The sequence below is a fragment of the Saimiri boliviensis genome, chromosome 1 (assembly GCF_048565385.1).
Source record: "Saimiri boliviensis isolate mSaiBol1 chromosome 1, mSaiBol1.pri, whole genome shotgun sequence".
Taxonomy (NCBI): Eukaryota; Metazoa; Chordata; class Mammalia; order Primates; family Cebidae; genus Saimiri; species Saimiri boliviensis.
In genome coordinates, this window is record NC_133449.1 from 166,925,768 (window position 1) to 166,953,426 (window position 27,659).

The window sequence follows — 27,659 nt, forward strand, 5'->3', positions numbered from 1 at the left end:
TAAACAAAGTCCTTTTCCCTGAGTTCTGTAAGCTGTCCTAGCAGATTATCAAGCCTGATGGGGAGTGGGGTCATGGGTACCCTGATTTTTAGCCAGTTGGTCAGAAGTCAGGTCACAACCTGGAGCAACTTGGGACTGGCATCTGAAATGAGGGCAGCCTTGAGACTGAGCCCGCAATTTGTGGGATCTGAAGCCAACTCCGGGTAGGTAATGTCAGAATTGAATTGAATTGTAGGACACCCAGCTGGTGTTCAGAGTTGGAGAATTGCTTGGTGTGGAATAAACCCACACATCTGATCACAGAAGTGTTCTGTGTTGACAGTGTAGAGAAATGAAATGTGGTTTTTCTCATTAACTATATTAGAATGAATGACTTTTTCCTAGGTATCTTACCAATTATATTTGCTTATCCTGCCCCTATGAAAGAGTTCTATATAAATTTTTTTTTTTTTTTTTAGGAGTCTTGCTGTTGCCCAGGCTGGAGTGCAGTGGTGCAATCTCAGCTCACTGCAACCTACACCTCCTGGGTTCAAGCAATTCTCCTGCCTCAGCCTCCTGAGTAGCTGGGACTACAGGTGTCTGCTACCATGCCCGGCTAATTTTTGTATTTTTTTTCTAGTAGAGATGGGGTTTCAGCATATTGGCCAGGCTGGTCTCAAACTCCTGATCTTGTGATCTGCCTGCCTCGGCCTCCCAAAGTGCTGGGATTACAGGTGTGAGCCACCGTGCCTGACCTTCATGTTAATTTTTTGAAAGAAAAAATGTTTCTATGTCTATAAAAATAAAAAATAGTTTGAAAAGTCTGGATTAGATTGTCTCTAAAGCACTTACAGCTTCATGAAGTAGATGGGAGTTGATAAAGTTTATCTAGTCTGCTTTCAAGTTATTGGCTATACTTAATCATAATGAATTTGAGGAATGCAGTTCTGTATATTCCATCCTTAACTAAACAAAGATATATATATATTTTTTTATTTTTGAGACGGAGTCTCACTTCGTCTCCCAGGCTGGAGTGCAGTGGTGTGATCTCAGCTCCCTGGAATCTCCACCTCTTGGGCTCAAGAGATTCTCCTGCCTCAGCCTCCCGAATAGCTGGGATTACAGGCATGTACCAGCATGCCTGGCTAATTTTTGTATTTTTTAGTGGAGGCGGGGTTTCACCATGATGGCCAGGCTGGTTTCGAATTCCTGACCTCAAGTAATCCACCTGCCTTGGCCTCCCAAAGTACTGGGATTACAGGTGTGAGCCACTGCGCCCAGCCAGGATATCTCATAAGTTAAAGTAAATGAAGACCTAAGCTGTAGTAAAACAAGATTTAAGGTTTTTATAAATTGACATATGACAAGTTGTTTATGGAGTGTAGTGTGTGTGAAAGGGACTTGGAATGGGCAAGTGTAAGGTATCCTTTGTTCCTCTGTGGACACCTAGTGGTGAAATATAATTCTTCAGTTGGATCGGGGATTGCAGCTAAGGAATGACAGTTTCCTCTCTAGAGGATCAGACTTCTTTACTTGAGTTTGTCGTCTTGTTAAATTAAGCAGATACTGGCCATTACTCTGGCTTTATTCTATAATGATTTCCTCCTTTAAGAAAATAAGCTCATCCTCTCAGTATAAAAAAAGGTGTGTGTGTGAGAGTACCTGACAGAGTATCTGTTCTAGGGACAGCCCATTAGCTGGGGTCTACCTCTAGCATATGAGTATTCATAGAGAGAGCCTGAACCCTGCTTGGACCACCTGAAGAGGCAAGTGCTTAATGTTGCCAGTGGTGCCTTGTTTGATTCAACAGAGATACTTGTTGAATAGCTAGACAAATGCTAATCTTTTAGTTCAATTCCATAAATATTTATTGCATGCCACTTTTTTGGTCCAGCACTGGGACAAGTACAGAAAATGCTTAAATGTAATTCAGTCCTTATATTTTTTTTGTGGGGGGGGTGCAAGGGAGACATAGGGATGTTAAACAAGTAATATAGCAGATAGAAGTAGTTTCTTGGACTGAAGCAGAAATGAACAAGGTGAGCCTGGAACAACTGGTTATGTCAGTAAGCAAAAAAAGTAACACAGACTCTTGGAATTTTGTCAGAAGGACTTAAAAGCCAACAGGAAGAGGCTCTCAGGCCAAGGTTAGAACAATTTAAGTATCACTAAGAATGGTTGCAATGAAGTGAAACACAAAAATAAGTCTAAATCCATGAGTTCACTGTGACACCCAAGAAACGTATTTTCCCCACCTTCGATTATGGAATCAAATCATTCTGAAAACTGGTAAATAAAGGAAAAGAGCTGAGCATTTAACTGGTCTTCCCTTATATATAGATACATTGCAGTGTAACTTTATACTTGTTAAAGGGGAATTTTTTCACTATAGAGGTATTCCAACTAAAAATGAGAAGACAAAAGTAAAGCAATATACCTTTCATGAAATTAGAGATCTAGGTGATGATCATCAGTGGCTACTAACATGACAAAAAAGCCAACTGAAATTATGTGCCCTCTGATGGAAATGCACACCACCTACTGTAGAAAAACAAAACAAGCTGGGTGAGAGGCTCATGCTTGTAATCCCAGTGCTTTGGGAGGCCAGGGTAGGAAGATGACTTGGCTTAAGGAGTTTGAGAACAGCCCAAACAATATACGTAGCAAAAGCACCATTTCTACAAAAATCATTTTCAATCATCTGGGTGTGGTGGCGAGTACCTGTAATCCTAGCTGCTTGGGAGGGTGAGGCAGGAGGATTGCTTGAGCTCAGGAGTTTGAGGTTACAGTGAGCTATATAGCACCACCACACTCCAGCTTGGGGAACAGAACAGGGATCCTATGTCAAAAAAACTGAACTTGAATCAGATTAAATGGGACGGAGGAACACATTAAATTACATCACAGGGAAGCAATTAGTAAAATCTAGAATGTAGGAGACGCTACGGGACCAGTGGTCCAGTTTCTAAAATAAATTGCAAAGGGGAAAAAAGGCAGGGAAGCCTAGATTGAAAGGAACTTAGCCATGTCAAACAATGTGGGTGTGACCCTTGGTTCCTGACTCAGATCAGCTGTAAAGGTACAACACTATTGGGAAAAACATATTATTGTTTGCTATAAAGATGTTAAAAGGTGTGACAATGATAGATGTTGCACTATAATCCTTTTAGTAATATATATTTTGAATCGAATTGTGAAGTCTAGAATTTGCTTCAAAATAATCCAGAAGGTAGGGGAAAATGTAATAAAAAAGATTAAGGCCAGGCACAGTAGCTCATGCCTGTAATCCCTGCACTTTGGAGGCTGAGGTGGGCGGATCATTTGAGCGCAAGAGTTTGAGACCAGCCTAGCCAACATGGCAAAACCCTGCTTCTAGTAAAAATACAAAAATCAGCTGAGCATGATGGTACACGTCTGTAACCCCAGCTACTACGGAGGCTGAGGCAGGAGAATTGCTTGAACCCAGGAGGCAGAGGTTACAGTGAGCCGAGATTGTGCCACTGCACTACCGTCTGGATTGACAGAGCAAGACTCCATCTCCAAAAAAACGATGAAGTTGCTAAATGGAACATTAAGTTAAAAAATAAGCTGGGCATGGTGGCTCACGCCTGTAATCCCAGCACTTTGGGAGGCTGAGGCAGGCAGATCACGAGGTCAAGAGATCAAGACCATCCTGACCAACATGGTGAAACCCTGTCTCTACTAAAAATACAAAAAAATTAGCTGGGCGCGGTGGCGCATGCCTGTAGTCCCAGCTACTCCGGAGGCTGAGGCAGGAGAATTGCTTGAACCCAGGAGGCGGAGGTTGCAGTGAGCCGAGATCACATGTCTGTAATCTCTGCACTTTGGGAGGCAGAGGTGGGTGGAATGCCTGAGCTCAGGAGTTTGACACCAGACTGGGCAAGATGGTGAAACCCTGTCTCTACTAAAAATACAAAAAATTAGCTGGGCGTGGTGGAGTGTGCCTGTAGTCCCAGGTACTCGGGAGGCTGAGGCTGGAGAATCGCTTGAACCAGGAGGAAGAGGTTGCAGTAGTTGAAATTGCACCACTGCACTCCAGCTTGGGTGACAGTGCGAGACTCCGTTTCAAAAAAAAAAAAAAAGCATAAGAATTTGAGTGAAATATCTGTAAGCTGAGTGGGGAAGGTATACCAAGGAGGTGGATGGTAGAAAAAGGGTGCTAAGTAAATGCATAGGATTGAGGGGATGGCAAATGGCAAAGGGGTGACTGGTATGGTAAGCCTTGCAGCCATTTAAGCTAGTAAATTTTCCATATAGGAAATCTAGTTAGCCCTCCTTGGGACAGACTCTGAGAAACCAGTGAAAGCAATGGACCATTTCCCTAAAAATAATCAATATTCACAATTTTGCACTTTATAATTGGTCCCATAAGTTCTTCTTGGGACCCAAGCAAGTTATAACCACAAAAGGGAGGCTCTACTAAAGAATAAAACCAAACAATTTGTCTTTTGTGATAATGTTGTGTCAATTTGGCCATTGATGCCATGTAACTGGTTAAACATTTTGAGTGAGTCTCCAGAAGAGATTAGTATTGAATTGGAGAAAATCAGTTTGCTCTGCTTTGGTGTGAGCATGCATCATTTAATCAGTTAAGGGCCCACATAGAACAAAAATAAAAAGGCAGAAGGGAGTTAGAATTCCACCTGCCAGAGCTAAGACATCCATACTCATCTAATCTCAGACTAGGACACCATTTGTGTTCCTGGTGACCGAGATTTTTACCCCAACAGCTTTGCAGTGTATTGTGAGACCTAGCCACTATGTGAGCCAGTATCTTATAATAAATCTCATTCTAGATATGTAACCTATTGGCTCTATTTCTTTAGGAAATCCCATTATACTTTCTTAATGTTTATCCTACTATTAGCTTTACTGATAGGTGACTCAAGTATTGGGTCCACTCATACCCATAGGACAGCTGGAGACAATATCTGTGGGTACCCACCCACCTAAGCAACTTCTCCAGATATATTTTGCCCCTCTTTCTGATCCCAAGCATGAGTCTTGACTGATATAAGCCAGTAGTTCTCAACTGGAGTACTCTGGAAATCCTGGAGGGCTTTTTTAGTTATGATTGGGAGACAGTAGAGGTAGTGGGCAAAGACCAACCAAAAATGCTAAATATCTTGCAATACTCCATGTAACAATCCTTCATAATCCCACAATGTTCCCATCGAGTGTTCATGCAGTTGAAAACTTGAGCCTAGATCTTTTACATGGGTGTTTGAACAAACACTGTATCTTCCAGAAATGTTATTGTCTAAATCACTTCCTTCACACTTGCATATTCGATTTTTTTTTTTTTTTTGAGACGGAGTTTCGCTCTTGTTACCCAGGCTGGAGTGCAATGGCGCGATCTCGGCTCACCGCAACCTCCGCCTCCTGGGTTCAGGCAATTCTCCTGCCTCAGCCTCCTGAGTAGCTGGGATTACAGGCACGCCCCACCATGCCCAGCTAATTTTTTGTATTTTTAGTAGAGATGGGGTTTCACCATGTTGACCAGGATGGTCTCGATCTCTTGACCTCGTGATCCACCCGCCTCGGCCTCCCAAAGTACTGGGATTACAGGCTTGAGCCACCGCGCCCGGCCCTCAATTGATTTCTTATACTGACATTTAGAAATAATCTCATTTCTACATATTATAAAACAATATAAAAGGAACCATTATGTCTGTTATTCTAAGCCTATCTTGGTAACAAGACTTCTTTGAACATGGCATATGATAGTAGTCCTTGAAACACAAACCTGCTGGGGGGAGCCTTCTGGGAAATAATTCTTAACATTTAATAAAGATGTAGTCCCCTTTCTGCTCAAGTTGTCAGCATGTGCTAATTAGAACTACATCAGAGAATTTGGGACAAGACAGTACACTGAGGACAGAAAAGCAGAACCCAGGGAAATATGGGTTCCTGTTATTTTTGAGCCATAGAAATAATACCTTAGGACTTAATTCTAGATGCAGTTTAATGTAAGCCAATTCTGGTCATTTCTACTTGGAGCTGAAAGCAACCTGAAAATAGCCACCTTGGTTTTCTTGTTAGAGATCTAGAAACTGTTTTAAGGTTCTAAGTATATGAATGGTCTAGAAAGGGAGACAATAAAATCCTTCATAGAAGATTTTTACATGCTGATACTGCTCGTTAATTATACCAGCCCTTCCAAATCTTGAATTTGCATTTTTTACAAATGTTAGAAAATCCTTATCTCCCTCCTTGGGAAATATGGGAGGCATGAGAGATGTCATATTCCTGAAGCGAAATCTCAGGGCATCACCCCTCACAAACAAGAGAACAAGATGCTTTTTATATTTATTTAAAAAAAAAAATCCAGAATGGATAAAAGAGAACAATCATTAAGGATGAAGGTGCCAGACACAGGGCAGAAGGTAGCTAGAAAGGTATGCCTTAGGGAAGTTAAAGGCCTAGCCTCATTCCTACCTTGTTTTAATAGCTCTACCTAACATAAATAGATTCATTTTCCATTATTCTAGCTTCTTCTGCCCCATCTATAAACATGGCACAGCTGGCTTGCCGTGCAAGGCCTCAGTTGAAGGACCCCATGTACACACAGGCCAGTAGAGCAGTACTAGGCTAACTAGAAGGATCTCATCCCCATATGTGGTCTCATTCCAAGTCTACGGCTGACTACCTTCGTTGTTGTGTGCGAGATGGTTTCACCCCTTGAAAATATGGCCACTTCAGCATAAAATAGTTGTCTTTATATAATCAATTAATCCATCCTACCCCCTTTTACATGCAGCTGAAAAATGACAGGCTAGGGACATAGAACATTGTGAACTTTATACTGTTAGAATCACGGCCTATTAAATTGGTCACTAGCTAATGGTCACTAAATTTACAAATTAAGGAAATTATATATAGAATACTGCAAAAACACAGTAAAAAGACTGAAGTTTGCCCATTTCTGCTCAGGAAGCCTCTTCACTCCTAAGCTTCATATGTTATTGTCCTTTTGGTTCAAAATTTCTGCTATTACTGTTTCTCCTCCTTTTGATCTTCCTTTTGTTCCCCAGTGCCAGAACTTCCAGAGCCTTCTCGCTCAGATGCCATCTGTTAAGAAAACATTTGAGAGCCACTCAGATTTAATGTTAGAGCTAACCATTTCCTCTTCGTTGCACTCCAAAATGAAGGAGCCACATATTCCTTATCCTTCATCTCTATTCTACTCTCCCTCCCCTCTTTCCACTCTAATGATTTCTGGATTGCTTTCCTTTGACACTACCCCCAATCCCAAAGTAGAGTCAACACAGCAGGAGAATTTCTCCAACTCTAACCTCACTCTTAATTCCACAAATGGCTATGGAAGGAGCCACCAGTAACAGTAATCAAGAACTATTCCATCAAGATCAAGTTAGGATCAAACCCCACTTCATCCTTGTACCTTTTTGTATGCCATTTCGAAGAGCTTCAATGATGCCTGCTGAAGAGAGGATGCTGCCTGTCTAATGTTTTCTCCTGTTTCACTGTCTTTTCTAGCCAGGAGCTCCCTCATTTTGGAAATCTCTTCTTTTAGCTTATTGCACTTAAAAAAAGAAAACAAAATTCCTTACTTTTCCAGGTCTCCTAGTTAGACACATTTTAAAATAATTAAACCTCTATCAAAACCCACAGAAAAAGAAACTTCACTGGCATTAGTAACAATGTGTCCAACCTCTTGAGTTACTTTAAAATACAGCTTACCTCATCAGCAGGCAATTGGTCCTTGAATTCTTCCATCTTGGTTTCTGTATCATGAATGATTCCTTCAGCCATATTAATTGCTTCAACTCGTTCCTTAGAGAAATTAAAAGTTTAATATAAATGAAGGCTTTCCAGTCAACCAGTTTGCTGAATGTCTATGCTCAATAAGACAATAAGCTATGTGCTGCAGACTAAAAATAGAGTAAGGGAGAAATCAGAGTGCTATGAGGTAGTCTGGATGGCTTTGAGATTTGGGCTAGATTTTGTAACATGAGAATTGTGACAGGGAAAACAGAAATAAAGGCACTGCACCATACAAGGTATAACCAACAGGGAAGGGAGAATAGACTGATCTTAGGTTTTCTCTTACCCACAACCTATGACATGTTCAAACTCTCCCACTTTCTTTTTTGTTTTGGAGACAGATTTGTTGTCCAGGCTGGAGTGCAGTGCTGCTATTTTGGCTCCCTGCAATCTCAGCTTCCCAGGTCCAAGTGATTCTTGGGTCTAAGCCTCCCAAGTGGCTGGAACTACAACTGTGTGCCACCATGCCTGGCTAATTTTTTTTGTATTTTTAGTTAAGACGGGATTTCACCATATTGGTCAGGCTGGTCTCAAACTTCTGACTTCAAAAGATCTGCCCGCTTTGGCCTCCAAAAGTCCCGGAATTACAGGCATGAGCCACTGTGCCTGGCCCCAAACTCCACTTTCTTTTTTTTTTTTTTGAGACGGAGTTTCGCTCTTGTTACCCAGGCTGGAGTGCAATGGCGCGATCTCGGCTCACCGCAACCTCTGCCTCCTGCAATCAGGCAATTCTCCTGCCTCAGCCGAGTAGCTGGGATGACAGGCACGTGCCACCATGCCCAGCTAATTTTTTGTATTTTTAGTAGAGACGGGGTTTCACCATGTTGACCACGATGGTCTCGATCTCTCGACCTCATGATCGACCCGCCTCGGCCTCCCAAAGTGCTGGGATTACAGGCTTGAGCCACCGCGCCCGGCCGAAAACTCCACTTTCAAGACCAAGCTTTACTAAGAGTAAAGTTCAGAAGACAAAAAATAATCACCTTCTTTCGCCGGTCTTCCTCAGCATATTTCTCTGCATTTTTAACCATATTTTCAATATCATCTTTGCTTAACCCACCAGAAGACTGGATTACAACTGCAGTAAAAAGAAGGCATTTCATTAATTCTCAGGTAAAGTTATATGCCTCTTCTTTCTCCATTGCATTAAGAGTACTCCCGCTCATAGCAGCCAATCTTGATACAAATTATGAAGAGGAGAAATACTCTATAGTCCTATAAAGCAAAATGAAACCAAGGACCCAATATATACAAACGCCTGTCCTGTTTGTCCATCAAAACTTCAGCAACCCACAGGCTCAGTGCCTCCCTATTTTGGGGGAATAAACACTATACTTGTAAAAGCAAATCTGGTAACTGAGGGACAAAGAGGACTCATCATCGTCCCTTGAGGCCTGGGGAAAAACACAGCACAGTAAGAGTCTATTTTTAAGACCTCCCTCATCTCACTCTTATGGTCTGATAAACAGGGTGACTTACTCTGCTGCTCACGTCCTGTGCCCTTATCTTTAGCAGACACATGTACGATCCCATTGGCATCAATATCAAATGTAACTTCAATCTGAGGAACTCCACGAGGAGCTGGTGGAATTCCAATCTAAAATAAATAATAAATAATATCCAGAGTAAGGCGTTTTTACAGAAGGGTCCAGTGCTATTATTTCCAAATTGATACAGGATTCTAGTAAACAAGTCACTTCGGTGTATAAAAAACACAGTTTATAAGCAACAGTAGTTTGCTGCCTGAAATCAACAGGTTTTATACCAGTGAAGTTTAGCTATAGCAAGTAACCGCTGTATGTACCTGGGTACATACTGAATGTCAGCAAACCTTCCCACTATTTACTTCACCTCACAAGCAATGCTGATCAGAAACCAGTAACAGTATCAAATGTCTTTTAAATGAGTAATCAGGAGTTTATTTCTCTGAGGAAGTTCCTAAGACACAAGGAAAAAGTAAGGCTTTCAGGTAAAAACTGATCCTATGGGTATTCAGTTGTACAGTGTCTGCACACCTTTTTGAGATTACATAGTATGTATTTGTATGCCAGCAGTTTAAAATATTATCTCACTTTACAGTGAAGTAGCACAGGATTCAGGATTCACAACACCTACCAAAGTAAACTGTCCAAGGAGTTTGTTGTCTCCAGCCATTTCTCTCTCACCCTGACATACTTTGATTTCCACTTGCGTCTGACCGTCAGCAGCAGTAGAGAATACCTAGGGAAGAAAACTTCCTGGGTTGGCAATCTGATTAAACTATTCCCTTTCTATAGAAAAAAATGAGAGCCAGAGGAAAGATTCATATTCCAAGATTGGAAGGGTCCTAATTTAACAGTATGTTCAGAACAAAGGCTGTTGTATTTACAGCATAGGAGTAGGATTAGTACAGCGAAAAGGGCATACAATAGCTGTTGTTTCAACTAAGCAAATGCACTGTACAGTGATGCAGCATAAGGACAGAAAGCCTTAAAAGGAACTAAAATGCTGAAATATGTTCATCTGGGGAAACGAATCAGAGATAGATGTATCATGTACTCAGTCACAGGAAATCACATTTCTTCAGAATGATGTATTGACAAATAAATCACCGCACAAATACAGCAACAGCTGTAGTTTTATGGAAAACCAAAAGATTGGGAAAATCAGGAAATAATTTTTTTTGGGGACAAGGCCTTACCTCATACTGTCACCCAGGCTGGAGTACAGTGGCACGATCTCAGCTCATTGCAGCCTCTGCCTCCCATGCTCAAGCAATCCACCCACCTCAGTCTCCTGAGTATGTGGGACTACAGGTGCACAGCACCATGCCTGGCTAATTTAATTTTTTGGAGAAAGGGAGCTTCACCATGTTACCCAGACCGGTCTCAAACTCTTGAGCTCAAGCAATCCTCTTGCCTCAGCCTCCGAAAGTGCTGGGATTACAGGCATGAGACACAGCACCCAGCCAGCAATAATTCCTACTTCAAGAACAAGCCATGTCCACATAGCCCTGCTTGGTGTCTCAGTACTCCCATACAAACCCCTTCATTCACCCGTAAGATAAGAACACTTTCCTGAATCTGGTCCAGACTATCCTTTTTACCATCTTCGAGAAGAGAAAACTACATACAGGGAATTCAGTCTCAAATGACTGAGATCCCTTTTAGCAAATTATGTTAATCCTGTGGAGGAGACCATTGATGTCCTTCCTGTAATCATCACTACCAGCTGACATGTAAGAACTTTTCTGGTAACAAAAAAAAAAAACAAAAACAAACACAAGATTCTCACCACCCACAGTTAACTATTACTATTCTGAACAGCAAAACAGAGTGTTTTCTTGAAAATGCTCATGAAAGTGGCTACAATCACATCCCTCACAGAACCTAAAGCCCACATGACAAGGTAGGAAGTGATGGTTCTTACCTGGCTCTTCTTGGTTGGAATAGTGGTATTCCTATTAATAAGTTTGGTAAAGACACCTCCCAGAGTTTCAATACCCAGAGACAGGGGAGTGACATCTAGGAGCAGCACATCTGTGACATCGCCAGCCAACACACCTCCCTGAATGGCAGCTCCAATGGCCACAGCCTCATCAGGATTGACAGCTTTGCTTGGGGCTCTGCCAAAAAGATCCTGCACGGTCTGCTGAACCTGAGCATCAAGGAAAAAACGTGTCAGCCCACACCCGGGAACTACCTGAGCAGAACAAAAGAGAGCACATGTGTCCTACACTCCCAGCTAAATCTTAAGATAGGCTGTTTCAAATCTAAAAATGTTTATTCAAATCACCGTTTCATACTTGGGTTCTTGCTAATGATCTCATAACACTCATACACTTTATACTTACAGGAATATCTTATTCACGACCCTTGTAAATCTGGGAAGGATTCTCCTAAGTTTTGTTATCTGGTTTCCCACACAACACATCATTTGAAATAGAGCAGGCGTCCCCAAACTGTGGCCCCCTGAGGCCATTTATCCAGCCCCCGCCGCACTTCAGGAAGGGGCACCTCTTTCATTGGTGGTCAGTGAGAGGAGCGCAGTATGTGGCGGCCCTCCAACGGTCTGAGAGACAGTGAACTGGCCCCCTGTGTAAAAAGTTTGGGGATGCCTGAAATAGAGAATGCAAGGCAAGGGGACTTAGATGTCCACGTCCTCTTGCAAATTATCAATAAAGACCAAATTATTAAAGGCAGCTATAGTAATAACGTGTATTGCTAATGTAAGGGCATGTTCCTCCCTCGTGTTTATTATATTAGGGATAAGAAAAAGTTCTATTTGAATAGATTTGGGGAAAATTTCTTAATACAGAGGCATCTGTCTGGTCCACAGCCTTGTTTTCCCAGGTTCATTTTTTGCTATTTCCCTAAGGCCATGTATTTCAATGGAAAAATTCAGAAAAAAACAAGGTCACTAACTTAGGCCCAAGATAATCCTATTTAGGCTACCAAAGAGAACTGCATCTTCAACAGGTTTGTGCTCAGTCATTAGTTTTCCACACATTCTTTCAGAATGATGTGTTGAATAAAATACATCATTGCACAAAATCTTTGAAGAAATGCCCTATGCTGCAAAGACACACGTACAAAGAACCAGAGCCGGGGCTGGTGGGGGAAAGAGTTATTACCAAAGTTTTATGTTCTTATCTCAAACTTTGTTTCAGTCCTAAAAATTCTATGACTGACTGCAGGATCCTCCCTGCTAATGTCCCTAAAGAAATTCTACCCCTCCTAATTTTTCTTATATTAATTTTTTCTTTTTTGAGATGGGTCATGCTCTGCTGCCCCAGCTGAGTGCAGTGGCATGATCATGGCCCACTGCAGCCTCAACTTCACTCTGGTGAGCAACCTCTGGGCTCAGGTGATCCTCCCAAGTAGCTGCGATTACAGGCATGCACCACCACATCCAGCTAAATTTTTTGTATTTTTGTAGAGAGGCGATTTTGCAATGTTGCCCAGGCTGACATCAAACTCCATGGATTCACTTGATCTGCCTGCCTCGGCCTCCCAAAGTGCTGGGATTTACAGCTGTGAGCCACCATGCCTGGCCTATTATTCAATTTTAACAAGACACAAAAGAATAGTGAAGACAGGGCTGGGCGCGGTGGCTCAAGCCTGTAATCCCAGCACTTTGGGAGGCTGAGGCGGGCGGATCACAAGGTCAAAAGACCGAGAACATCCTGGTCAACATGGTGAAACCCCGTCTCTACAAAAAAATACAAAAAATTAGCTGGGCATGGTGGGGCGTGCCTGTAATCCCAGCTACTCAGGAGGCTGAGGCAGGAGAATTGCCCGAACCCAGGAGGTGGAGGTTGCGGTGAGCCGAGATCGTGCCATTGCACTCCAGCCTGGGTAACAAGAGCGAAACTCCATCTCAAAAAAAAAAAAAAAGAATAGTGAAGATAAAATCTCATCTCCCTGTTAGGTCACCCCAGCAGAATAGGCCATATACTTGTGCCACCTGTCCCAAGAATACACTCTGTGCCAGCCCTCTAACAGAATTCCATGGGTCCATACCTTGGGCATCCTAGTCATGCCACCCACAAGGATCACTTCTCCTATGTCACTCTTGCTGACTTCTGCATCTTGCATAGCTTTTTGGCATGGAGCGATGGTCCTCCTGATTAGATCAGTGACAATCCCTTCAAATTGAGCACGAGTCAGCTTCATATTCAAATGCTTGGGTCCAGAAGAATCCATTGTAAGATAGGGCAAATTGATGTCAGTCTGCAGAGGAAATGTTTAATTGCATGTTAGTGGGGAAGTCAAATGATGGTTACATTTATTATTTCAACTAAAATGTGACCATACCCTACCCTAGGACAGAAGACTTGGAAAACCACAGGGAGTGTGAGACCTAATTTAAATGAATAGTCAGCAAGAATAGTTACTCTTTAAGATGCAACGTTTTACCTCTCCAGAGATAAACAGCATAGAATCTGTTTTAATGAAGTTTATAGTTATTAAGAATACAGCAGATAAGCAGGAAAAAAAAATCCCCATTCAGGAGATAAAGAGCTATTCTGCCACTTAATATTCATTTGAATCACACACAACTGATGTTTTTCTTCACCTAGTTTTAGAAATATCCCTTTACCTGAAGAAAAAAAAAATGTCAAAGTTAGGTTCTGAACCAAATAACATGCCACCAACCATGGGTTCTGTAAGTTACAGGATGTTTATAAGTGGTACAAAAGCTACAGACATGCTCTCATTAAAGACAAGTATGAGAACTGACTTGCACGGCCATCACATCCACGGAGAGCTGCTGAGAGTCACACCATGTAACATCCAGTATTTAATAAATCCCAAATCCCAACATGACATGGAATCTCACAATGTGTAAGAACAGAGTGAGTCCTTAACCATCTTTCTTCAGGAGAAAGTATCCTAGGCCTTTAAATACTTAATAAACAGAGTTAACACACCATCTGTAGAATAGTGATATCTAAATACTGACAACTTTTTTTTTTTTGCAAAATGTTGATAAACCAGATCACAATACAGAATTTATCTAAACCAATGCTATCCAGCAGAACTCTGTGACAATGAAAATGCTCTTTATGCTGCTCAATTCAGCAACCACTAACATGACTACTGAGCACTTGAAATAAGATTAGTGTAATTATGAAATGAAATTTTTTTTTTTTTTTTGAGACGGAGTTTCGCTCTTGTTACCCAGGCTGGAGTGCAATGGTGCGATCTCAGCTCACCGCAACCTCCGCCTCCTGGGTTCAGGCAATTCTCCTGCTTCAGCCTCCTGAGTAGCTGGGATTACAGGCACGCACCACCACGCCCAGCTGATTTTAGTAGAGACGGGGTTTCACCATGTTGACCAGGATGGTCTCGATCTCTTGACCCCGTGATCCACCTTCCTCGGCCCCCCAAAGTGTTGGGATTACAGGCATGAGCCACTGCGCCCGGCAGAAATGAAATTTTAAATGTTATTTAATTTTAATTAATTGAAAACCTGCATTTGGCTACTATAGCAGCACAACTCTGAACACTAAAAGCTAATGACAAAACTCCAGCACTACTCTCAACCCTCTACAACCAGTCTAACGTCCATCACAATGTTCTCTTCTTACCTCTTCTCTCAAACCCAACCACTTATGTCTTACTCTCATCCAAGTCTTTTCTCAACAGCCTCCCTACATCCACTCTACTCTAGCCAGAGGGCTTTTCACAAATCGACACCTGACCATGTTACTATCCTCAACTCCTCTGGGTTTGTATTTATCTTGGAAGGGACACCAAATCTCACATCCATGAAGCCTCTAGCCCAAGGATAAACACACACACACTTTTAAGAAAAGTTTACAAATCTGTGTTGGACCACAGGATGGACAAGCTTGCTCTAGCCTCATTTTCCATGCCCACCAACACGCTACTCCAATGTTCACTTTGCCCTTTTGGCCACTCCGGCCCTTTCTCGGGTCTTCACCTGAGAGCCTTACACTTACTGCCCACTTATCTTTTTCTTATCAACTCATCTCTCAGATGCTATCCTTATTATGAAAACCTCTCTGGTACCTTCTCAGATGATGATGATGAATTGAGACGAAGTCTTGCTCTATCACCAGGCTGGAGTACAGTGACACAATCTCAGGTCACTGCAACCTCCGCCTCCCAGGTTCAAGAGATTCTCCAGCCTCAGCCTCCCAAGTAGCTGGGACTACAGGCACATGCCATCATCATGCCCAGCTGATTTTTCTATTTTTAGTAGGGACAGGGTTTCACCATATTGGCCAGGATGCTCTCCATCTCTTGACCTCGTGATCCACCCGCCTGGGCCTCCCAAAGTGTTGGGATTACAAAAGGCATAAGCCACTGCGCCTGGCCAGATTATTTTTATTTTTTCAGACAGAGTCTCATTCTGTGATGCCCAGGCTGGACTGCTGTGGTGCCATCTGGGCACACTGCAACCTTTGCTTCCCGGGTTCAAGCAATTCTCCTGCTTCAGCCTATATAGTAGCTGGGATTACAGGCAACTGCCACCACGTTTGGCTATTTATTTTTAGTAGAGACAGGGTTACACCATGTTGGCCAGGCTGGTCTTGAACTACTGACCTCAGGTGACTCACCTGCCTTGGCCTTCTAAAACCGTGAGATTACAGGTGTGAACCACTGTGCCTGGCCCCTTCTTAAGAGACCTGCTCTGTCGTAGAGGCTGGGGTGCAGTGGCACAATCACAGTTCACTGCAGCCTCAAACACTTGGGTTCAAGGGATTCTCATGCTTCAGCCCCTTGAGTAGCTGAGACTACAGGTGTGCTAGTTTTGTAGAGATGGGAGTCTCGCTATTTTGCCCAGCCTGGTCACCAACTCCTAAGCTCAAGCAATATTCCTGCCCTGGCCACCCAAAGTGCGGCCCCTTCTTAAATTATAAATGTAATTGCCTTTTTATCACTTGTTATCATTAACAGTAACGTTTAGAGCACTCACAATTTCCTATGTTTTCCTAAGGATGTAATATTTATGAACTCGGTAATGCTAACAACTCTTAAAGATCACCAATTAATAAGCAATGCAATGGGGACTTGAACCCCAGCAGAATGCCTGCAGAATCACTTTTTATTTTTTACTTTGTTATCACTTCTAGTTTAACATTTACTAATCTGTTCTAATTAATGTTCATCTTTCCAAACCACAACATAAACTGCATGAGGGTAATACACAATAAGAATTTATTCTATAGATTTACAATCACCTATGCAAAACTGAATGTATAAGGATGCTCAATACATCTTGCTATAATAAATGCTGGAAAATAATCCAAATGTCTATCAAGATGCAGCCACACTAATTAAAAAACCAATCTCTTCCAATATGTCACATCCTCTACCCCAAATGTCAAATCCCTGGGAGGAATGAGAAACTATCTTCTGGCAGTGCCACATATTTCAACCTCAACCCTAACCGATGTTGCAACGTTCTGCCACTCCATGATAGCCGGGCAAAGTAACAGCAAGACCATGGATGAATGTGTGTAAACTATGTCACTCCTCACAGCCACTTTTTAAAAAAAATCCAGGTTTGACTGAAGGTTAATGAGCAAGAACCACTTTACCAACACAATGACAACTGTCTTAAATGCCTCTTCCCTGTGGGTGATCAAAATAAAGCAGTCCCAGCTCTGCTCTTCCTGCTGTCACCAAAGACACCGGAAACAGATCTGCTTTCGATCTTAGTGGGTCTCTAACACAGATCTAACATGGTTTATACAATTCTATTCTTGGTGGTTAAGTGAAGCTTCTCTCAACTGGAGCTAAACAAGCTGACACTTAAAGAGGCTGAGTAAATCTGATGCTCACAGAGGGAAAGTTGCACAAGTTTCACCTCATTTTCGACTGGTGATTCAAATTAGTCATTTTTTGAGACAGGGTCTCACTCTGTCACCCAGGATGGAGTGCAATGGTGTGATCATGGCTCACTGCTGCCTCAACCTCCTGGGCTCAAACAATCCTCCTTAGTCTCTCGAGTAGCTGGGACCACAGGTGTGCACACTGACTGGCTAATTTTTCAAATTATTAAGTGAGACAATTAGCTGGGCGCAGTGGCTCATAGCTGTAATTCCAGCACTTTGGGAGGCTGAGGCAGCTGAATCACCTCAGGTCAGGAGACCAGCCTAGCCCACATGGTGGTGCACACCTGTAATCCCAGCTACTCAGGAGGGCGAGGCAGGAGAATTGCTTGAACCCAGCACCACTGCACTCCAGCCTGAGCAACAAAAGCAAAACTGTCTCAAAAAAAAGGCCAGGCGCGGTGGCTCATGAGGTCAGGAGATCAAGACCATCCTGGCTAACACGGTGAAACCCCGCCTCTACTGAAAAAAATATCAAAAGTTAGCCACACTGGTGGCACGTGCCTGTCGTCCCAGCTACTCAGGAGGCTGAGGTTTTAGTAACATGAGATCACAGCCTGGATGACAGAGCAAGACTGTCTGCAACCCCCACCCCCCCAAAAAAGGACACTTACAAGAAGTTATTTAATATTTCAGTTAAGGCAGCTGTTTTTCCAAGCTAGGAATTCTAGTTTTAAACACTGCTAGACCAGGTTTTAAAATAAATATATTTAACTGAAAGGTAAACGAGTATACCCAGCGTAATTCAGATATTATTTAGCTCCAGTAACTGATTTGGGTGGTTAAAAAATTTCAGCTCACAAATAAAGACCTGTTTTTGTGCTCACGGCAAAGGTCTCTACAAACTAGAAAATTGTAAAAACAAACTCACTCAACTGACATAAGGCCAATTAGAAAATACTATTTAAATAAACTCCAGCTGAAAATATCTATCAAGACTTCTGGGATTTTTCCATGTCTCACCTGCACAGATGAGGAGAGTTCACACTTAGCTTTTTCAGCAGCTTCCCGTACCCTCTGAAGTGCCATGTTGTCTTTCGTCAAATCAACCCCCGTCTACAAAGTGAAGACATTCAACACCAGCATTATTAGTGAGGTGGTAAATAAATTTATGCTGCAATAAGGTGAACAACACAAAATGGAGTCGTACCTTTATAAACAAGCATGAATTACTTTTAATTACCGTTTATCTGTAGGAAAAAAATTAATCTACTTGGAAAAGAGTCTGTGTCTAAAATAAGGGGGCTGAACTGAACTCATCAACAAAGCAAAGAGCAATCTGAACAAAGAATTTATCAATATCCCAATGTCTACATATTAACCACATTGGTAACTCACCTCTCTCTTGAACTCCTTCACAATGTGCCGTAGCAAGGCCTGGTCAAAGTCTTCTCCACCTAAGAAAGTGTCTCCATTTGTAGATTTCACCTCGAATACTCCTTTCTGAATTTCCAGGATAGAAATGTCAAAAGTTCCACCTCCTAAATCATATACAGCAATGCTAGAAAGAAAGGAATCCGTAAGAAACAAAACCTATCACCAGGATATAAATTTCAATAATCAAATACAGAAAATCTTAGCTATTTTCCTGAGGTATATACTTATTAAATTACCACGGCCCAAAAGAAAACAAAGGAATGGTTTTGAAATGAAAACACATACACACTATACATACTTAAAATCGGTAAATGCAGTACATTTTCAGTATATTTTTAGTTTAAGTAAAACGCTCAATCACTAAGAAATCCAAGTGACAGGCCGGGTGTGGTGGCTCATGTCTGTAATCCTAGCACTTTGGGAGGCTGAGGTGGGTGATCACCTGAGGTCAGGAGTTCAAGACCAGCCTGGCTATCATGGTGAAAACCTATCTTAAGTGACCATTTAGGTAAGTCCCATGGCTCCATTACTTGAGTTTCACATATCCACGTGAGAAATTTACTGTGCCAACTTACACTTTGTCTTCTGATTTGTCCAGACCATAGGCAAGAGCAGCAGCTGTGGGCTCATTAATCACCCGAAGCACATTCAGTCCAGATATCTGGCCAGCATCTTTAGTGGCCTAGGGAAAACAAAAAGAAAAGCATTTTTCTTCCCTTCCAGCCCAGGAACCATTACTTTTTGTGAAGAAAAATGCTAATTGACCTCACCTGTCTCTGCGAGTCATTGAAGTAAGCCGGGACTGTGATCACAGCATTTTTTGCTGTGTGCCCCAAGTAATTTTCTGGGGGAAAAAAATGGAATTTTGTTAGAATAGAATTATTAATATAGCCCAACAACATGTGTCATCCTTTTGGAGCTACAGACAATATTCATCAGTCTTTTGACAAGTAACCTCATGTGTCCTTGCAGGAAGACACTCCAACTAAATATACTGGTTAAAAACCCAACATCGCCGGGTGCGGTGGCTCAAGCCTGTAATCCCAGCACTTTGGGAGGCCGAGGCGGGTGGATCATGAGGTCAAGAGATCGAGACCAACCTGGTCAACAAGGTGAAACCCCATCTCCACTAAAAATACAAAAATTAGCTGGGCATGGTGGCACGTGCCTGTAATCCCAGCTACTCAGAGGAGGCTGAGGCAGGAGAACTGCCTGAACCCAGGAGGCGGAGGTTGCGGTGAGCCGAGATCTCGCCATTGCACTCCAGCCTGGGTAACAAGAGCGAAACTCCGTCTCAAAAAAAAAAAACAAAAAAAGAAAACAAAAAAAAACCCAACATCAGGCTGGGCACAGTCATGCCTGTAATCCCAAGACTTTGGGAGGCCAAGGGGATGCAGATCACGAGGTCAGGAGATCAAGACCATCCTGGCTAACATGGTGAAACCCCATCTCTACTAAAAATACAAAAAAGTAGCCAGGCGTGGTGGTATGTGCCTGTAGTCCCAGCTACTCAGGAGGCTGATGCAGGAGAAATGCTTGAACCTGGGAGGCGGAGGTTGCAGTGAGCCAAGATCACATGCCGCGCTTCAGCTTGGGTGACAGAGTGAGACTCCATCTCAAAACAAAACCCAAGATTGGCTGGGTGCAGGGGCTCACGCCTGTGATGCCAGCATTTTGGAAGGCCGAGGCAGATGGATCACCTGAGGCTGGGAGTTAGAGACCAGCCTGACCAACATGGAGAAACCCTGTCTCTACTAAAAATATAAAAAATTAGCCAGGTGTGGTGGCAGGCACCTGTAATCCCAGCTACTCAGGAGGCTGAGGCAGGAAAATCGTTTGAACCCAGTAAGCCAAGATTGCACTGTTGTACTCCAGCCTGGGCAACAAGTGCGAAACTCCGTCTTCCAAAAAACAACCACAACCAAGATCACTCTTTGAACATTTTAGTGAAGGTTCAAGAAACTACAACGACCTTTAGACTTACAACAGCAACTTCAAATAGGAAGTTCTAATTTTAACCTAACAGGGACAAAAGCTTAATGTGTAGTCTTGAGGCTTTCATTATAGAACATTACCCCGCACTGGAAATAAAGAAACAAGCCAGCCACCATTAGTGAGACTTGAAGATAAATTCAATCTGCAGGGAAAGCATGAAGTGTTAACACAGTTTTGCCATTCCTAGGTTTTCTATACAAAAGGCACCACAGATTCATGACACTGGGCATAGGGAGCTAGGGATTTCAAGGCATCATTCAGTTCTTCCAACTTTTCCAGGTGTGAACTAAACCCACTCACCTGCAGTCTCTTTCATCTTCATCAACACAAATGCTCCGATCTGACTTGGAGAATACAGTTTCCCATGAGCCTCAACCCAGGCATCACCATTGGAGGCACGGACAATTTTAAAGGGAACATTTTTACTGTAGGACACAAAAATTATATTAGAGAAAACTAGACTGTACAACCTACTATGATAAAATTACCATGTATCATGAACATCCATCTTCCACCCCACTCATTCATGGCCAAATGATAACTTTGGAAATTCATTAAGTGAAATTCTTTAGAAAGCAATCACGTTTATGAGGATACACTGATGAAATCTTAACATTCTTTACCTCCCACCCCAGACAAAATTTTTGTAGCCACTTTAGAATAAAGTGTGGAAGTTCCATTTGACAGTTATCATATGACCCAGCAATTCTCCTATTATCTAAGAGAAATGCAAACATTTACGTCCACATAAACACTTGTACACAAATGTTTCTAGCAGTATTATTCCTAATAGCCAAAAAGCAGAAACAACTCAAATGTCCTTCACTTGACAAATGGATAAACAAAATGTGCTATATGTCCATACAGTATATCATTTGGCCATAAAAAGGAATGTAGTACTGATACATGCTACGACATGGATCAGCCTTGAAAACATGCTAAGTGAAAGAAGCCAGTCATAGAAGTCCACATGACTCCATGCATACAGAACTAATATTCTACTCAAGCTCAGGAAAGCTGTTTAACTCAGACTCAAACAAACCTCCCGCCTCTGCCTCCTAAAGTGCTAGGATTACAGGTATGAGCCACTGTTCTAGGCCTAAAAAACTTTTTATGTAACAGGAAACTACCTATGCTTCTAACGTTTTTCTTTTCTTTTCTTTTTTTTGGAGACAAGGTTTCACTGCTATTACTCAGGCTGGAGTGCAATGGCATGATCTTGGCTCGCTCGAACCTCTGCTTCCCATGCTCAAATAATTCTCCTGCCTCAGCCTCACTAGTAGCTGGCGTACACCACTAAGCTCAGCTTTTTGTATTTTTGCAGAGGCGGCTTTTCACCAAGTTGCCCAGGCTGGTCTTGAACTCCTGAGCCCAGCTCAGCCTCCCAAAGCGCTAGGATTACAGGCATGAGCCACCACACTTGGCCTCTAGTATGTCTATTGAGAAAAAAGCAGGCTGGGCAAGATGGCTCAGGCCTGTAATCCCAGTATCTTGGGAGGCTAGGGTGGGAGCATCATTTGAGTCCAGGAGTTCAACACCAACCTGGACAACATAGTGAGACCAGTCTCTATTGAGGGGGAAAGGAAAAAAGCAAAATCAAGTTTTTCTGTACTGGATCAACACATGATAGAACCTATGCCATTTCTACCTTATGTACTCAACACTGAATTATGTGGTTAAGGAATGCCTTGCCAATCTTCATTTATTATGTCAATATTGAGCAAAGATCTAATCTGTAAAGACAAAAATGAATTTTTTAAAGGAATTACCCTTTTGGCAGTGGTAAAGATTTCCCCTAGGGACAATATGTAAAATGACTAAAGGTGCTCTAGGGATGCTAATCAATATGCTGACACTCTTCTGCATGGCCCTTGCAAACAACTGGACTTTTACTATTACATGTCTTTCTGTACTTTACTATTACTCACATGTCTTTCTGTACTTCAGGATCATCATATCGCCGGCCGATGAGACGCTTGGTAGCATAGAATGTATTGTTTGGGTTCGTGACAGCCTGTCGCTTGGCTGGCATACCGACAAGTCGCTCACCATCTGATGTAAAGGCCACAACTGAAGGGGTGGTTCTGGCACCTTCAGCATTCTCCAGCACCTAAACTCCCAAAATGTGACAGAGAATAAGGTTCTAGTTGTCACTACTTTTTTTTTTTTTTTTTTTTGAGATTAAGTCTCACACCGTTGCTGAGGCCGGAGTGTGATGGCGTAATCTCGGCTCATTGCAATCTCTGAGTCCCAGGTTCAAACAATTTTTTTCTCCTGCCTCAGCCTCCCTCCCTAGTAGCTGGGACTACAGGTGTGACTAGATTCAGTCAAGCTCACAGCAAGTAGCCAAGCATCAGAAACTAAACCCAGCTGATGCACCAAATCCTGTCGTGTTTGTGGTCACAAAAGATACCAGGTAGGCAGTCCACCACTGGAGGGGCTAACAGGCATGGTCCAGGCTGGTGAGTGTGGAGAGTAGGAGTATCAGAGCAAGAGCTCCAGCAAGGTTGCGGATGCCACAGAATGGGCCAGAAGGCAGAACTGCAGTGGGGAATGTGGGGCTTCCTAAAGGTCTTAGTGTTATCTAAGCCTTTTCTGTTTCCCACTTGCTCCTTCTGGCCAGGGCCCTACGCAAGGCTCTGACCCACCTGGAAATGCAACGAGCTGCTTGCCGACTCAACTTGCCCCTGAGGGTGAAGCTAACGCTGATTGCAATTTTTTTTTTTTTTTTTTTTTAGTAGAGATGGGGTTTCAACATGTTGCCAGGCTGGTCTCGAACTCTTGATCTCAGGTGATCCGCCCACCTTGGCCTCCCAAAGTGCTGGGATTACAGGCACGAGCCACTGCACCCGGCCTATCACTGGTATATTTGCAGCCATCAGTTAAGGCACAAACAGGTCCCAAATTACAATACAAATGCTCATGAGCAATACTGCTGGGCATGCTTTACTGCTGATACAGTTAATGAATACAGTAGATAAATATTTAAGGTGTTTGACTTTCTTTTTTTTTTGAGGTGGAGTTTCACTCTTGTTACCCAGGCTGGAGTGCAGTGGCGTGATCTCGGCTCACCGCAGCCTCTGCCTCCTGGGTTCAAGCAATTCTCCTGCCTCAGCCTCCTGAGTAGCTGGGATTACAGGCTCGCGCCACCATACCCAGCTAATTTTTTTTTTAGCATTTTTAGTAGAGATGGGGTTTCACCATGTTGACCAGGATGGTCTCGATCTCTTGACCTCATGATCCACCCACCTCGGCCTCCCAAAGTGCTGGGATTACAGGCTTGAGCCACCGCGCCCAGACTAGGTGTTTGACTTTCAAACTACTACTACTACAATTTTTTTTTTTTTTTTGAGACACGGTCTCACTGTCACCTAGGCTGGAGTGCACTGGCACTGTTACGGCTCACTGCAGCCTTGACCTGCTAGGCTCAGCTGATCCTCCCACCTCAGCCTCCTGAGTAGCTGGGACTACAGGTGTACCACCATGCCTGGCTAATTTTTTTGTAGAGACAGTGTTTTGCCACGTTGCCCAGGATCTTCAATTCCCAGACTCAAGTGGCCTCTCAAAGAGTTGGGATTACAGGCATGAGCCACCAGGCCAGGCCCTGACTTACATTTTAAAAGCTGCTTAAGACTACATGTGAACCTTTGCAGTACTAACAACTGAATGTATGTAACTTCCCAGAAAAGGATTTAAATGTGGTATAGAAGCAGGACTAATAATTTACTATTAAGATGGGTAGGAATGGCTTGCACTGTTTGGTTACCCTGGTAACCACCAAAGTGCTGCATTTCCTAGGTCAGATGAACCAAGGTTGGAGGTGCAGAGACAGACTAGAAGCAAGTAGAGGTCCATATCTGAAGTAATGCATGTTGTTCATTGGAGTAGGCTATTCCTTTTGAAGCCTCCTTACTCTGTACATGAAACCTTTATTCCCACTGGGTTATTAAGCAACATTTGTAACATTCTGGAATTCTTAATTCTTCCTTTCATGGCCTTTTTGATTTCATGCTTCCTCTTTTCCCCATCTCCTCTTCTGAAATAACCTGAACTGTCTATAGTCTTCTTATCCCACTTGTTTGGCACCAAAGAGATTATTTCTTCTCTTGGCCGTAATCTGTAGTTCTTGACATTTTCCCCACAGGCCTGAAATTTGTGGCCACCACAAAAAAATTTAGAAGTAGATATAATTATCCATATGAAAGTAAAGATTCTTGTCCCAACACTGGTATGGAAAACCTGATCTGGCTAGGCATGGTGGCTCATGCCTGTAATCCCAGCATTTTGGGAGGCCAAGGCAGGCAAATTACCTGAGGTTAGGAGTTCGAGACCAGCCTGGCTAACATGGTGAAACCCTGTCTCTACTAAAAATACAAAAATATTAGCCAGGTTTGGTGGCACACACCTGTAGTCCTAGCTACTCGGGAGGTTGAGACGGGAGAATAGTTTGAACCCAGGAGGCAGAGGTTGTAGTGAGATGACGTCACTGCATTCCAGCCTGGGCAACAGAGCAAGACTATTTCAAAAGGAAAAAAAAAAAAAGAAAAAGAAAAACCTGATCTATAGCTTTTCTTTTTTCTTTTCTGATACCAAGTCTCATCTGTTGCCCACGCTGAAGTGCAGTGGCATGATCTCGTCTCACTGCAACCTCTGCCTCCTGGGTTCAAGAGATTCTCCTGCCCCAGTCTCCCAAGTAGCTGAGATTAAAGGTGCCTGCCACCACGCCTGGCTAATTTTTTGTATTTTTAGTAGAGATCAGGTTTCACCATGTTGGCCAGACTGGTCTTGAACTTGGGACCTCAGGTGATCTGCCTGCCTCGGCCTCCCAAAGTGCTGGAGTTACAGGCATGTGTGAGCCACCACGCCTGGCCTGATCTATATAGGCTTTGTCCCATGTTTTTGCTGTTTTAATTAGAAGTAGTTTCAGGCCAGGCTCAGTGGTTCATCCCAGCACTTTGTGAGGTCAAGGTGAACGGATCATTTGAGTTTGAGACCAGCCTGGCCAACGTGGTGAAACTCTGTCTCTACTAAAAATACAAAAATTTAGCCAAGCATGGTGGCTCACACCTGTAATCCCAACTATGTGACAGAGGCAGGAGAACTGTCTGAACTCAGGAGGCAGAGATTGCAATGAGCGGATTATCGTGCCACTGCACTCCAGTCTGGGCTATAAGATGTCTCAAATTAAAAAAAATAAAAAAAATAAGAAACAGGTTCTCAAATTCCTTAACTAAGAACACAGAATTCTTGATAGGTTCTGGATAGGGTACTAATTACTAATCATGCTCACCTTTGCTTGTTTCCCTTCCATAACTGCCACACAGGAGTTGGTAGTACCCAAATCAATACCAACAACTGCTCCCTTAATTGCTTCTGATCTGTAAGACATTTAGAAGTATCACAGCTATTGTTATCTCGATGGATAAGTCACTGCAAGATAATATTTAATAGGAAAATTATCAGTGGTATACTATATAATCTCTAAAAAAAATACAGATAAATAATTACAGGAACGAATAGTTAATCGAAAATGTAGAAAACATGGCTCTGAAATTTAATATGCATTTCTTCTCAAAGGAAATGAAGTTATACTTACGCATAATCCCGCCTTGAAACAATTCTAAAAGCCTCGTGACTAAGGCCATTCCAGTTATCCTAAAAAAGAAAAAAACTGACTCAGTCACTTGTGTCTACTGGGAGAAAAAAGGAAACTTGGGCTAACTTAGTATGTAAGATATGTTAAGCTACTAAAACAATAAACATTTAATAAACAGTTTCCCAAATAAGGTAAGAGGAGGGAAAAAAAAAAAAAAGATGGACTTAGAATCACATTACAGTAGGATTTCTCAACCGTGGCACTACTAATTCTGGGCCAGATCTTTGTGGTGGGTGCTGTTCTGTGCACTGTAGGATATACACCAGCACCCCTGGCTTCTACACCCTAGAAACCATTAAGCACCCCACTAAATTAGTGACAACCTAAAATATCCAAAGACATTGCCAGATGTCCCTGGGGGAAAACCCAAGGGGAGACACTTCCCCTGACCTTGCCATGCAACTAGTTTAAGAGAAGTGGCGTAGTATCTTGTGGAGTCTTTAAAAGAGAAAAATTAAGTAGTGGCCGTTCACTAGGATAAAAGACCTTTGTTACAACTTAACCTCAGCCTCCTTCCAAGCCTTCCTTAATGCCCACATACTATTCCTATTCTTCAAAGCATTTGTCTTTGATTTTAGACAAGTAACTACTCCATGGCCTTTTTTTCCCCATCTGCTTTTTTTTTTCTCTTAAGTAACAAACGAGTACAATCATATTTTGAGAAAATGTTCTTAAGCACGAAACCTGGAGGTGGAGTTTTATTTCCGACTCAGTGTTTAGGGTTTTTTTTTTTCCACTTTATTTCACCGTATCAATAGGAACCTTACACACACTATTCTACAGAGGAGCCGAAAATAAAACTGAAAATAGCGGCTTTCCAAATAGACTGCATCTCTCGCCCCCAAGGCCAAACCTTTCCATCCAGACACAGAAGGGGCCATCAGGACCACTACCTGCTAATATGTGAGATGATACTGTAGATCCCCAGGGGTGTGACTCAGCAGGGCCCCAGGCGGAGGCAAAACCTTCGGCAAGGCATTGAACTGGCAGCGCTAACTGCGGAAGGCCCGTTACTTTCCTTCCCTCCTGATCTCTCCCGGAGAATTCAAAACCTAAAGGGCGTGCGGCCTGTCGCACCGACGCCTGAGGCCTGAGGCCTGAGGCCATGACCCCACCCGGGAAGGTCCAATAGTTCCTCACCTGGTGGCGGGCGGCCGCGGGGCCCCGGGTGGCTGCGGCGCCCACTAGACGGGCTGCCGCAGTTCGGCTGGCGCTTATCATGGCGGCTAGATGGAGAAATAAGAGACAGCAAAGAGGCGCTCAGGCGTCGGGGAGCTGCGCGGTGCGGTGGCGGCAGCGCTTCTGGAAACCTCCAACCACGTGGGGTGAGGGGCGGGGGTTGGTCACTGCGGCCCAGAGGCCCGTTCTTCCGCTGAGGCGCCGCCTGCGCCGCCTGACTAGAGGATACATGACTGCCGCTCCCGGAGCCAGGGCGTTCAGGTAATATGCTGCAGAGCATGATGGTTGAAGAAAGCCTGCCCTCCCGTTCCGGCTGCGGCA

At 43.1% G+C, this 27,659-nt stretch overlaps 1 protein-coding gene, 1 long non-coding RNA gene and 2 other non-coding genes across 4 annotated transcripts in view; 1 reads left to right on the top strand and 3 right to left on the bottom strand.

Moving 5' to 3' along the window:
* Positions 1–27,659, top strand: part of LOC141580202 (uncharacterized) — a 92,527-nt gene that overhangs the window by 3,620 nt on the left and 61,248 nt on the right. The window lies entirely within an intron of this gene.
* On the bottom strand, positions 6,298–27,490 carry HSPA9 (heat shock protein family A (Hsp70) member 9). The gene is made up of 17 exons (XM_003933936.4): positions 27,300–27,490; positions 26,100–26,158; positions 25,794–25,881; positions 22,432–22,613; positions 20,804–20,928; positions 19,279–19,352; positions 19,084–19,190; positions 18,470–18,632; positions 18,095–18,187; positions 13,287–13,496; positions 11,194–11,421; positions 9,901–10,005; positions 9,265–9,382; positions 8,769–8,863; positions 7,702–7,794; positions 7,403–7,543; positions 6,298–7,071 (listed from the first exon to the last, which is right to left on the bottom strand). Exons 1-17 carry the CDS (start codon positions 27,378–27,380, stop codon positions 6,994–6,996), a joined length of 2,040 nt encoding a protein of 679 aa, XP_003933985.1. The 5' UTR covers positions 27,381–27,490; the 3' UTR covers positions 6,298–6,993.
* On the bottom strand, positions 10,319–10,381 carry LOC120365738 (small nucleolar RNA SNORD63). Its single transcript, XR_005580607.1, has one exon. It is a non-coding gene; the product is annotated as a small nucleolar RNA SNORD63 (small nucleolar RNA).
* LOC120365736 (small nucleolar RNA SNORD63) lies at positions 12,246–12,313 on the bottom strand. The gene has a single exon (XR_005580605.1). It is a non-coding gene; the product is annotated as a small nucleolar RNA SNORD63 (small nucleolar RNA).